At 37.8% G+C, this 13,700-nt stretch overlaps 1 protein-coding gene across 1 annotated transcript in view; it reads left to right on the top strand.

Moving 5' to 3' along the window:
* The window catches only part of Root (ciliary rootlet coiled-coil, rootletin), a 461,920-nt gene that overhangs the window by 207,491 nt on the left and 240,729 nt on the right, over positions 1 to 13,700 (top strand). Inside the window, exons 14-15 of the mRNA XM_067137854.2 lie at positions 872 to 1,039; positions 9,295 to 9,489. Coding sequence (XP_066993955.2) covers positions 872 to 1,039; positions 9,295 to 9,489 — 363 coding nt within the window. The remainder of the gene's footprint in view (positions 1 to 871; positions 1,040 to 9,294; positions 9,490 to 13,700) is intronic.

Consider the following 13,700-nt stretch of genomic DNA (forward strand, 5'->3'; position numbering starts at 1 on the left):
GGTACCACTGGTATAGACGAACCTCTGTTGAAATCTTCGAACTGCTTTTCACAAGTAAACATAATCAACTGGATCACCAACCTTGGTAGGGAGACAGTCCTAAATAGAAGAAGCACAGAATTTTAAGGATTCTTTCCATGTGGGAGCAACTTTTTTAGTGTCTTGTACGTATTTGGTAAACATCTCCAAAGATACTGACAGATATTTATTGTTGGGAAGGATAACTTCTCTTTACTTTATATGTTACAAGATGATTCTTTCCCTTTGGGGAATATGCTGTGTGTACAGGAATAACAAATATGCCTGTTTTTTCTTCAAAAATTGATATTATAATCCCAATAATGGTAAATTAGTTAGCTTTAATAATATACATATATCTAACTGTAGCTTCCAGTGCAAATAAATACTTGATGACCAAAATCACTTACATCCCTTACCATCACCTATCATTGTTGAGTATACTTGCAGTTAAATTGACCAGCCAAGATAAAATTTAGCTCTTAAAGATATTGAGATTCTGCTATATCTTCATACTAACTCCTATTTCATTCTTTTTATCGATCTTGGATGTAATTACTTAGTCTCCTTCTTTTTTGCTCTATGTGTTATATTTGACTGTCTGTTGAAGTCTTTACTGAAGAACAATTACAACTTTTCTTGTGAAATTCAAGTATGATTAGTGTTGAGATTACTGCAGTCTAAAGACCTATTCAATTAAAAAATGAGGTTTTGTTATTGTAATTACTTTGTGTTTTGTTTTTTGGAATAGATGGATTATTGTTGTATAATCATTTTCTGTATGTCATTACTAGTTATAAAGTGAATATTGTTGTAATATGTAAACAGAAGGACAAGATTCTGTCATTTCCAGTTAGAAGAAGAAAAGACTGCCCTTCAGAGCCAGAGCGCAGATCAGCAGAATGACTTAGGCTCCCTTAGGAAAGAATTGCTCCAGGCTGAGCAGACTCGCCTGGACCTGGAGTCAGACAAAGTCTCCCTCCAGGAAAAAATTAAATTTCTGGAGATCGAGAAAGAGAAAGTAGGTTCATAATTAATATTTCACTCTTTTGTATTTCTTTTTTGGTTTAATTAAATTTACGTAGAATACTTGCCACAGTATAAAACTTGAATGTAGAGTCTTTTAGAGCACTATCCTTCCTTTGTTGGATCATAGATTCAGAATCTTTTTCTGTCAAAGATCTATATTTTTATATGTATTGAATAGAACATTAGACCTCATCTTATAAAGCTTTTAAAATAATATAATTAAAAAAGAGATGTTTGGAAATGGTATTATTTCTGTGTATTTGTCTTATGATGATACTAGTTAGAATAGAATGAAATAGTGAGCATGCAAGTGCAGTAGAGACATAGGGACCAGGATGTGGCAGATGCAGTTATCCACTTTCTTCAGGGACTTAGATTGGACATCGGTAATTGCAAAGGACAGAGTTATGACAGTGCACCAAATATGTCAGTTATGTACTGAATTTCTGAACTGTTTAGGAATGTCAGGTATTTTGGAAATTAATAAATTAATTTGTCCATTAAGTCGTTATTGATAGTTCCAGGCTTGCCCTGGTGCAGGGTCTCGTCCTAGACTATACATTCCTATTGGAAAGTTATTGTATATCGACCCCTCTGTGGGCTACTTCAGTTTCTGTGAAACCTTTTGAATCACCCTCTCTATAAAGACAGTTTGCTTAAATTGGTTCTGTGCATGTTCATTACATTTCATTTCCAGACAGCAAGGAGGCTGCTCCAGTTGGACAATATCAACACTGTGAATGAAGACATTAAATGTTGTCTATATGATGGATGTGAAAATGCATTCATCCCCAAGTTGTCACCGATACAGTTCTACACTAGGTTGGAGGATGTTGCATCAGTATTTAGGAGCCTTGATAATGCTGTGAATAACTAGGGAAATATAATGCCACCTCAGAACATCGCTCACTTTCTACCCTTGCTGTGCTAGCTGTACACTGTCTTGAGAGGTTCAGCATTTGCAAAGTTTCTGCAACCAGTGATTTATAGGAACAAAACAACTGTCATTCATCGGTAATCATTGAGACAATGCTGAATAATCCATCCTGCTTGATGATGTGCTTGTTCGTCTTATGCAGAGGCTGCCTTGCGACAAAGTATACTTTTACATTCCTTTTTAGAAGAGAGAAATAGATATACGTGAGAAGTGTTGATGGTAACCTAATTGTAACAATGATTTCTTAGAATTATCAATGAACTCCTTAGCTATGATGGCAATTTCCTCTAATTTTGTAACTGGTAGAGACATCTGTTTCCAAAAATTGGTGGCAAAATTGGGAATTGTTCCCCTCGCTCCAATTATCAGACCCACTATGTCGATTTCCTCTAGCTGGTATTTCTCCTTGTAGTAAGGAATTGTTGGTAGGTAAATATTCCTCTTCTCAATGTTGACATCTGAGGGCTTCAACTTACGGCTTTCAAAGCGGACAGTGGGTTCTATGATGTAACCTCTCTTCTTATTCTTGAAGTCAATGATGTCAATCCTTCTGTGGCTTCCATTGTCCGCTACTCCATGATATCATTTTTGAAATATAAATCTGGGCATTGTCATGGCTGTTGAGTATAAAGTTTTGTGTCATACAACCTGTTTCTCATGCTTTGAATTCATACACAATATCCTCATGTCCTACCAAGAAGTCCTTAGTCAGGAAGGTAGCTTTGGCCTTGTGGTTCTTTCGAGTTGAAAGTCTCAGTTTGTACAGAAGGTTTTTCAGTTTATATCTAACCAATTTTCAAGAGTACTCACCTCACAAGATAGCTCTCCGCCACCATGGTATCACTGTGGATTATCGCCGAACATCGAAGTTCCCATTGAAGCAAACTCCGTCGGAGTACAGGCATGGGAAATCTGTCCCATTTCTTCTTGCAAGCTTTCCATAGACCACCCGGGATGCACAAATGGTGATGTTGGACATGTCTTTTCAACAGGCCAGATGTACAGAAATCCTTGAACAGGCATCAGGCTCTTTGCAGGAACATTATGAAATGATATTACATGAATTCCTATTTCCTGCTCTTCTTTTTTCCTGATAAAAACTCAAAGATGTTCTGACAGTATGTAAGGATTTAAAAGTTGAACAGACTTTTCTACACCTAATCATATTCCTTAATCCAACATCGAGGTCGCAATCTTTTTTTGTCGATAAGAACTCTAAAAAAATATTACGCTGTTATCCCTAAGGCCTTGTCCATAGTATGGGTCCACACCTGGTTTCTGAGTCCATTCCATACAGTTGTGGGATGTCTGTCTAAAAGATAGGTGTCGTAATGGATTCCTGTAAGTATCTTACATTCACTTTCACATTTTTTCAACTGTATGTATCATCAACATACCCAAATAACTGAATCCTGCGACAACCATAAACCCATGTGGGAAACTGTCCCAGCAGCGACAAACAAAGTTGATGCGCCCCTTGGCATCATTGTCACTATATGTAATTGACTTATTATGGCCACTACGAGTGAGATGGTCATATCGTCCATTCGTTGTGATGACTGTCTTCTATTTTGACCATGCCAGATATGTTTCACTCTGCGTGTGTATGAAAAACAAGTATGATAAAGGGCCATGACATGCCCTTCCCTATAATAGTTGATTTTCAATGCCATTTCATGACTCACAAACAACACTCACATACCTATGTGGTCAGACTTAATACTACTCATGACAGCAGATGTGTAGTTCCAATAGTCACTCACCTGGTGGCAGTAGCATCTTCATATTCTAACTTTACAGTTAAATCACTTTCAAGGTCAACCATTGCAAGCATTTTTGTGTTTGAGATGAACGTAAATAATTTTTAACCCTCACAAGTGCTGAGAAGGACCTAACAGCTGAGCAGATAGTAGCAATAGTAGATAGGTATATCTTCAAAACCACATTCACTTCCAGATATAAGTTCTGGAGGTTTTTTTGCTATCAGAAGCTTGTTTAGAAGTGGCAATGGCAGGTTATTATTTCCTTCTTCTAAGACAAATGATTTCAGATAGATACATTCTCTTTCAAATGATTCTTTGATAGGTAATGGGTAAGTCTGTTGCAGTTTGGAAACTAATTTGTGAATTTCTGTGAAGTTTGATAAGAACGAGAATCATTCTAAAATTTCATTGTATACAGTAATTTGTGTTTTTATCTTTGTAAGTGTTTCCGATATAGCATCTCCAAATAACTCCTCTGTAAGATACAATTTAGATCGTTATCATTTTCATTTCCTTGTTCAGATTCAGTCTTCTTAATTTGTTTGGGCTTACTTTTCTCTCTTTCTACCACTTGTTAAATATTTTGAATATTCTTCTCACCAACACTTCCATACATATTAAATGATCATTTCATTTCATTCAGGATAAGAACTAGAGAGTTGTACAAATTCACCACTGTACTAACATTCATTTCCTTGGACTGTAATTTTGCACTGACAGCATTGATACTTTCCAGGATAGCTCTCCACACTACAGCCATAAAAATAATTTCAGGAGAATTCAGATTTTCAACATTCCTTTTGCTGCTTCTGTACTGACTAACATTCCATTTTCATCTTCTTTATATTTTAGAGCTTTAATCAGGGCTTCAAAATTACTACAGATGATGGCTGAAGAGGGATTTACACTGGTTAGTAAGAGAGAAGACAACACATACTTCGCGCATAATGGTAGCAGTACCATAGATATATACAAAGGCAACGATCTAGAAGTAACGGACCATAAGGTGTTATATTCCGGCGCGGTGACACCAATAAAGAAACATTGTCCAGTGACAACTACTTTCAAATTGAAAGAGTCTACAGGCACACGACAGGAAACAAACCATACAAAAAGAATCTCCAAAAAGATAAACGAGAATAAAATATGCGAAAATGGAGACAAGCTTACCATCTTTGAAAACAAGATTCAGGAAAAGGACCTAGATGTTGCTGCAACAGCGCTAGAAGACATAATCAAAGTCGCAACCTCCACAATAAACGAGAGAAAGGCAAAGAAATGGTTCGATCAACAATGCTACACAGAGAGAAAGAGAGTCATATCAGCCCTTCACATGGCCAAACACACTCAAAATCAGGACGACCTGATAACATATAGCAGACTCAGAAAAGAATATAAAAACCTTCTAAAGAAGAAACAAGACGGTTTCACAGAACTCGAGGCTAGAAGAATGGTGGAAGAAGCAAAAGAAAACCCCTACATTGCTCTAAAGCCATGACAGTCACAGACAATGGGGAAAATAGAGATGCCAACAAAGGCTCAACGAAGCTCATGAAATAACAAGACAATACGATGACATCAGAAGATCCACAACAGAGGAAATTAGAAACACTATATCAACATTGAAAACAAGAAGGCAGCAGGCCCGGATGGGATATTTAACAAGCACATCAAAGCAGCCTCGGAAGTTTTAATCCCAGCAATCACGAACATGATGAACTTATGTCTGTATACAGGACAAATCCCGGTGAGCTGGAAAACCTCGAAAATTAGAATGCTATACAAAGGAAAAGGAGAGCCACTTGACCCAAACTCATACCGGGGAATCGCAATAGAGAACAACTTTCTCAAAATTCTGACGAATCTAGTGAAGATAAGACTAACAGAAGAAATCGACAACAAGATCCCAGAGGAACAGTTTGGATTCAGGAAAAGCCGAAGCACCCTACGTGCAGTCAAAAACCTCATAGACGACATTGAGGAGGAAATAAGATTCCCAAAAGGAAAATTCCACGAAGTATTCATCAATTTTACAAAAGCGTTCGACAATCTCAACAGGACCTTAACATGCGCCAAACTAGAACAGATGGTGGAACAAAACAAGGAACTAAGCGTCTTGATACAACATCCTGAGTAAAAACACCATCATAATTTCAGACAACGTAACAACCTCGCAAAAAATTATACAGACAAACGGAGTTTTACAAGGAGACCCCCTTAGTCCCCTTCTGTTCAACGTAGCCACACATGACATGGTCCAAGCAATAAGAACTGCTCCGTCCCTCAAGATTTATATATACGCAGATGACATAGTGATGGGTTCTCACGATACTAACGAACTCCAGAAAGGAATAAATGCTCTAGGAACATGGGCTGAATACAACGGACTGCAAATAAACGCAGAAAAGACTGTACACATGGTCTTCAGGAAAGGAGGACGCCTATCCGCAAGAGACAAAATTTACCTCAAACATGAAGCTCTATAAAGTACAAACAGCTTCAAATATCTGGCCGTAACGGTCCAGACAACAGCACACTCATTCAGAATTCACACAACACAATGAGCAGCTGCTGCAACCAAAGCCATCTGCAACATCATATCATTAAGCAAACTTTCCCTGGATACAGCTTTAGCCCTCTTTGAAGCCAAAATCGTTCCTATTCTAACATACGGAATAGAGATAACATGGGAAAAGTTAAGCTATAAAGACCTAATACGAATGGAAAAAGTGAAAGCCAGATTCTTGAAAGCAGCCCTCGGAATTTCAAAGTACACCAGGTCAAGACTAGCGTACGAACTCGTGAAAGAAACATTTCTAATAGAGGACTTGGGATGGAAATTCAATCTACCCTGTAGAGACAACTGGAAGAAACTGCAGTTAGAGAGGGAGAAGAAAAAGAAGGAGATATGGCCAGAGTTCTACTCTTCAGAGGCCATGATGAACAGAGCATGGACAGGCACAAACCAGGAGCTGAGACATTTTGTAAATTCCATGGCAGTCCATGGCTACCATCACATAATCTGTAGGTCGAAGACATACCACGACCCGGACTTGATGTGCATATGTGAACTCTGTAGTAAACATTTTGACCGATATCACGTACTGTCGTGTAAAAATCATGTGAAATCAATCATAGACCTCTGTATTGATTAACGTATTCTAATATTGCACAACTTGTGCGCAATAAAGTTTATATAAAATTACTGTTAAAACTCCTACATGCAGCTTCTCAATCAGACCATCTTGTTACAGAAAGTTTTTTAAGGGAATGTTTTCCTGATGCAAAAAAGGACTCTGAACATTCCAACAATTACTCAGTTTTTGCAGTAATTCAATAAAGAGTATAGCCAAATCTGCAACAAGTTCCAGCACTTCATCCCACTAAATTAATGGAGTAGGTATGAAAAATACTAATCATCATAAATTGGCCTCTTTTGATTCATGCTTGCAGGTCAGGATATATGCCAAACACATTTGCAGCATTGTCATAGGTTTTGGACCCTACATTTGCTTACATCCTGACCGTGGAATGTGAGGAAGGTAATTACAGCATTAGCCAGCTCTTTCTTCAACATGTCCGAGATTTTTTGTGAACTCCAAGAAGCATTCTTCAAGAGACCCGTCTTTATTCACACATCTGAAAACAAAGCTCAGTTGGTCATTGCATTTGATGTCAGATATGAAATCCACAATAATATTTTGATTTCTTCACTTTCCTTACTATTTCAATGATTAAAGATTTTGTCATAATCTGAATGAGTTCCTCGAAGATCCCAAATGATAAATAGCAATTCTTCCCTTCACCAGGATTTCCGGACTGGGCTATGTGACCTTTCAAGAATGGATCAAATTCAATTATAAGTTCTAGACATGTGAGAAAACTTCCATTCCCAACAGGGCTGAATTACTTCATCTTCACCCCAGAATGCTAATCTATGAGAAAACAAGTTTCTTGACTACAGAAACTATTCTTTGAAGTACAAAAGTCCAATATTTAACTTCTTCTTCTTCTTCTAACTGAGAGTGCAGTCAATTCTACTCAATTCACGACCCTGTTTATTAAACATTATCACATAATCTTGATGAGAGTGGAAATTTCCATGTTCCATCACCTGCTGATTTCCTTGTTTCCAATTATTGAAGCCAGTTGTTGTAAATTAGGATGCCCTCCAAAAAAAAGTTTACAAGGAGCACAAGAAACAGATCCTTGGCTGCAGGATACATCTGCATAGAATTACAGAAATTGTCATTATTCTGTTTCACTCCACTTTTAGCAAAGTAGTCCCTCGTAACATCATTCATAACCTTAAGCAAGAGTCATCGTTCGGTTTTAAAATCATTTGGTACTAGATCGTCTCCATGATTTTCACTTCTAGTTCTGTCCACCTCTGTAGCATAATGGATAGTGTTATTAACTGCCATATTCAGGGCCCAGGTTCAATTCTCGGTACTGCCAGAAATTTAAAAATGGCAGGAGGGCTGGTATGTTGTTGAAATGGTACATGCAGCTCACCTCTATTGGGGTTATGCCTGAAAAGAGCTGCACCACCTCAGGATGTGGACACGAGTTTACTTTACTTCCAGTTCCAACAGTAGACCCAATGGAAACACAACCAAAAGTGAGTGTACACTCATCAAGGTTTTCTGTGCCGGTACCATCATTTTTATTTTTGACATTGCATGAGAGGAAGTAGTTTGAGTTATAGTTTGGTTCCTGCAAAAAAAAAAAAGCCTAATTTTGGTGTTCAAGACAACAGATCACATTCCCTCCTCTTCTTTACTTCTGCTAATGTGCGATATTTTGCGCTGCTTAATATTTTTCAACTGCCATCAATGTTGTGTACATACAAAAATGAATAAAAAGTGGCTCTCACTTTCACTGACTTTTCCGGAACTCACAGTAGGCCTATTAAATTAGCGGCTTTCTTGATTCACCCGCCACCGCACGATTGTCTCTTCACTAAATTGCAGTCCAAAGTCTATCATCTTGATACCCATTTGTAAAAACAAGGAGGTCTTGTTTCAACATTGTGGCTGTATATGATATTATTACTGGCCGCTTTCAAATAAGGGGAATGAGAATTCCGTTATTCACATCAGGAGCTTTTGCTTTTGAATACTACAAAAGTGCGCACCTTCTAAAAACAATTTTTGAACTGTTAGACCATTTTATTTTTGCTGCCCCATAAATTTGCCACCCTAGTCCCAGGCCCATAAGGCCCATGTCTAAATATGGCTCTGCACATGCTTATCACATTTAACAGGATGACTCAAGCAATGTACCCTGATTATCAGTTATTGTCATGATACTGAAACAAAGCCAGTGAGCTGCAGTGCTGTGTCATCCTTTAATACCTGAAGGAGCTGTCACTGTATTACTAAATCAGCTTCCCCAATTGGTAAGATAAAATATGTGATGTACGGATTAAACTTGTGCCCATAACTGTACTGTTCTAGCAAGATAGTAGTTGTTTTCGTTCAAGTAAGAGTGAAAGTAATGGTTATATTGCATCTTCTTTTAACTACAAAATGTGTCTTGGATTAGGTGGAATTAGAATTGGGGCAAGTGACCCGGGAGAGAGGAGACCTGAGCAACCAGCTGTCGGTGCTGGCTCGCAAAAAGGAAGCAGTTAATGAAGAGCTGATGCGTGTAAGACAAAGATTGGAGCAAGCTAATGAAACCAATGGTCGTCTCAATAGGGATCTTGAAGACCTTGTGAAAGATAAAGAAGAAAAACAGGTAGGTGCCTAAAACACTATCGTTAACAGATTCTTGTCTGTACTTGTCACTCTGGTCCGGGTGTTTTACGTTTTTCAAATGTCTTCTTCTCTGCAACAATTACGATTATTTGTGAGCTATTTATTTTTACGTTAGATTGGGTGGAATTTATGCACTGATTTGGTATATATCCAACACAGCTTATACAGGTTATTTTTGTATTTTAAAAAATAATGCCTATATTTTCATTCAGACAAAAGGTCAACCAATTCATGTTTTACATATTTTTGTTCCTGAAACAACTAATTACAAAATGGGGCAGAACATGTTATTTTTAATGACAAATGCTATGAATAGACCAGACAGTAAATATTTATTAGGCTGTGAGGATTCTTATGAGTGCATTGTCCAAAATTGTATTTTTTTTTTTTGTTTTTTTGTTTTTTTTTAAGAAGGAAGCCATACTTTTCAGTGTTGACTCAGTTAATGTTAAAGCTTTTCAGTCTGTCAAACACTAATTTAACACATATAACACTCTAACATACCTGTTCAAAAACACTATTAAACAAAAAATTACATGTTTTGTTCTTGAAAGAACATCATCAGATTCCACCAAATCAGGTTTTTTTACTTGTTGAAAATTGTTTAGACATGTAAAAACAATCATTTATGTTTAAATTCTGTTTATACATTTTCTTCTTCTTTCAGTTTTTTTTTTGTTTTTTTGCATCGCACCGACACAGATAGGTCTTACGGCGACGATGGGACAGGAAGGGCTGGGAGTGGGAAGGAAGCGGCCGTGGCCTTAATTAAGGTACAGCCCCAGCATTTGCCTGGTGTGAAAACGGGAAACCACGGAAACCATCTTCAGGGCTGCCGACAGTGGGGTTTGAACCTACTGTCTCCCGAATACTGGATACTGGCCGCACTTAAGCGACTGCAGCTATCGAGCTCGGTGTCTTTCAATTTTATGACCGCATAGGATCACTTTAGTCAGTCCATTATCCAAATCTCTTTGAAAGAACTGTTTGGGCCTTGCGGTCCTTCCAGTACATTTTCATGTGTTCCAATCTTTGTGCCTTTTCTGGTGTTGAAAATATTTGTGTTGTTTCTTTCTTGTGAATGTGAAGTGGATGTTTGTGTCCTGGATTTTTTGTTTAATTTTATCTTGTCTGTGGTGTCTTCTGGTGTAAGGCCAATTTCCTTCAGATCCTCCTCTATTTCTCTGATCCATTTGCTGCTGTTGTATTTTTTGAGTTGAGATTATACCATACCGGTACCAGTTGTTTCAGAAGTCTCAAAATCTACATTCTCATTGTGTATCCGAAAATCCCACTCTCCTCTTATGCACAGTGTCAGTAATGGGTTCCAACTCTTTGTACACAACTTAGTTTAGTATTAACCCCCCCCCCCCCCCCACTGACCATCTTTCTTGTATTTTTTTGTTGATGCAGGTTCTTCCAATTCTTCTTTTGATTTTCTGGAGTCTGTTGGTCTTTCATAGGTTGTTCAGGTGAAGGAGGATCTCTGCTGCATACAGTATGTTGCTTCCGGTTTTATAACTGTCTTGTAGTGTTTCAGTTTTGTGTGTATGGATAGCTTGCACTGTTTGTTTTTCAAGTTAATTTTTGTGCTTTAGCTAGTTTGTTTGTTCTCTGAGGATTCTTTTCTTGTTTTACATTGTTTGTTATTACTTCTAGGTATTTGAATTGAGTGACAATTTTGACTTTATTATCATTCAAGCTTATTTCTTTTAATGATGTTGGTTTCTGGAACATAACTTCTGTCTTTTCAAATGATATTTTAAGGTCAGTTTTAGTTGCAATGTTTTGAAGTTCTGATATCTGTATTTTAGCTTCATCTAAATCAGTTACTAGTAATGCCAATTCATCAGTAAAACCGAGGCAGTTTGTTTTGATTTTCCTGCCATTTTTATTATTAGGAACATTTCTTAAACAATTCCCTCATTACTATTTCTAGAGCACAGTTGAACAGTAGAGGTGAGTGTTCATCACACTGGTAGTCTTGTTTTGATTTCAAATGGTGCCGATAAATCACTACTGAACTTCACTTTTGACTTGGTTTTTGTGAGGATCAGTTTAATCATATTTATTAATTTGGGGTGAAGTCCAAGGTGTCTTAGTAGAGATTCCTTTGGATGCAATCATATGCTATTTTTTTTTTTTTCTTTTTTTATCAACATGTTATCACCATATCTCTGTTTCTTCTCCTGTTGTAATCCATTATTAGCTTGAGACTCATGATCTGGTCAGGACAGCTCCTCCAGGGTCTGAAACCTCTCTGGTATTCTTCTAGTTCCTTTGGCCAAAAAGCCTGTTCCAAACTGTGGAACATTTTTTATCACTCTCTTCCGTGGTATACCTTTGTAAAGCCTTGAGATTCCGTAGTGCCTTCATCAGTGTTTCTTATTTCTTGCAGTCCCATGATAAGAATTTTGTGTTGGTCCATTATGTCGGTTATCAGTCTGCATAAGTGAGTTAGCATTGTGTGTGGAAAAGCAGGCGATTTGTTTCAGTTTTGAGTTTTGATTTCTATTTGTCGTGTTTGTGTGTGTTTGTTAGGGTATTTCAGTGCATCTGATTGGATTTTATTTTCTAAGTGGGAATACACCGTATCAGACTGCTGCATTCTCTGAACTCTTGGTTCAGCCAGTGGAGTATTTCCAAAAAGACTTGGTTGACTGTCAAGCGGACACCTGTGCTGGGACTAGGTCCTAAGTTGCAACTCTTGATGTGCTCCAGTGAGATTCTGATTACCATCAGGGTGGATCCCCTAGCTTTTGTAGATCCGCCTACAAACTGGAGGCATCAGTTGGTGACCGATGGTTCTTCTGCCTCTTTTGCCATGGGGATGTTGCCAACACCCTCTTCTGCCTTCCTACCCATTGACCATTCAGTCCAAAGTTGTGTTTGGTATGTGAGAGCTACTTTATTTTGCTCAAGTCCTCCGGCAAGTTAGTGAGGCCCCTCCCCATCTGCCACCTGGGAGTATCACCACCCCTCCCCCTGCTACCACAGTGTAACAGGTTTGTGAGTTTTTATCCTTTAGTACTTGAAAGTTAGATAGTAATGAAGTGCTCCAGTAATACATCCTCTTTCTCATTGCTAGTCAACAAAAATTTTCAGATCAACCAACCTATTTAGAAAACAAAACTTAATATAGCTTATAGAACTCATTATACCAAATCAAACATTTTTATAACACGTATATTGTCAACAATGACAGTAAATATTCCAATTCAGGTATTTACAAGCTCAAGTGTCATAACTGTAATTGCAGCTATATTGGCCAAACTGGTAGAAATTTCCAAATCTGATATCAGTAACATGTTAATGCCAAGAAACACTATAGATTTTTAGCTATGAGTGAACACATGTCTGATTTTAATCATCAATTTACATCCATTCATAATGATTTATTGATTCTACTTAAATCAAATAAAGGCAAATTACTTAACATATATGAAAGCATTTTTATACATTTAGATCAAAGGGATAACCTTACTTTCAATTTGAATGAAATTCCTGACCGGCCAACATTCCTTTAGAGGCATTAACAATAATTCTTGATAAGCATAAAAAAGTTAAAACTCATCCCGTCATTCACAAATCTTCAGATAAAATTCTCCCTCCAATGATTTTCCCATCTCCCCACCATTCCTTTCTTCTCCCTGCAGCTAACAGCTGACATGCTTGGCAGACTATTGGTTACTGTTGCAACGTCCATTTGTTTACATTCTCTTCTCAGTTTTCAACACACCACATGGAGTGAGTCACATTAATTTCCTTTTCATTTATTCTTCTCCATTCAGTTAATTATATTCTGTGCACTTTTCTATAATTCTTTTTTCTCTCTGTTTGTACATTTTAATTGGAGTAACACACTACTTTAACTATCAAGCTTGTTTTTTCATGTTGACAGCATATTTCAACCATCATCATCATCTTTCTCAGCCTCCATGGCTCAGGCGGCAGCGCGCCGGCCTCTCACCGCTGGATTCTGTGGTTCAAATCCCGGTTACTCCATGTGAGATTTGTGCTGGACAAAGCGGAGGCGGGACAGGTTTTTCTCCGGGTACTCCAGTTTTCCCTGTCATATTTCATTCCAGCAACACTCTCCAAATATCATTTCATTTCACCTGTCATTCATTAATCATCACCCCAAAGGAGTGCGACAGGCTTCGGCAGCCGGCACAATTCCTACCCTCGCCG

Source organism: Anabrus simplex, chromosome 1, assembly GCF_040414725.1.
Source record: "Anabrus simplex isolate iqAnaSimp1 chromosome 1, ASM4041472v1, whole genome shotgun sequence".
Lineage (NCBI taxonomy): Eukaryota > Metazoa > Arthropoda > Insecta > Orthoptera > Tettigoniidae > Anabrus > Anabrus simplex.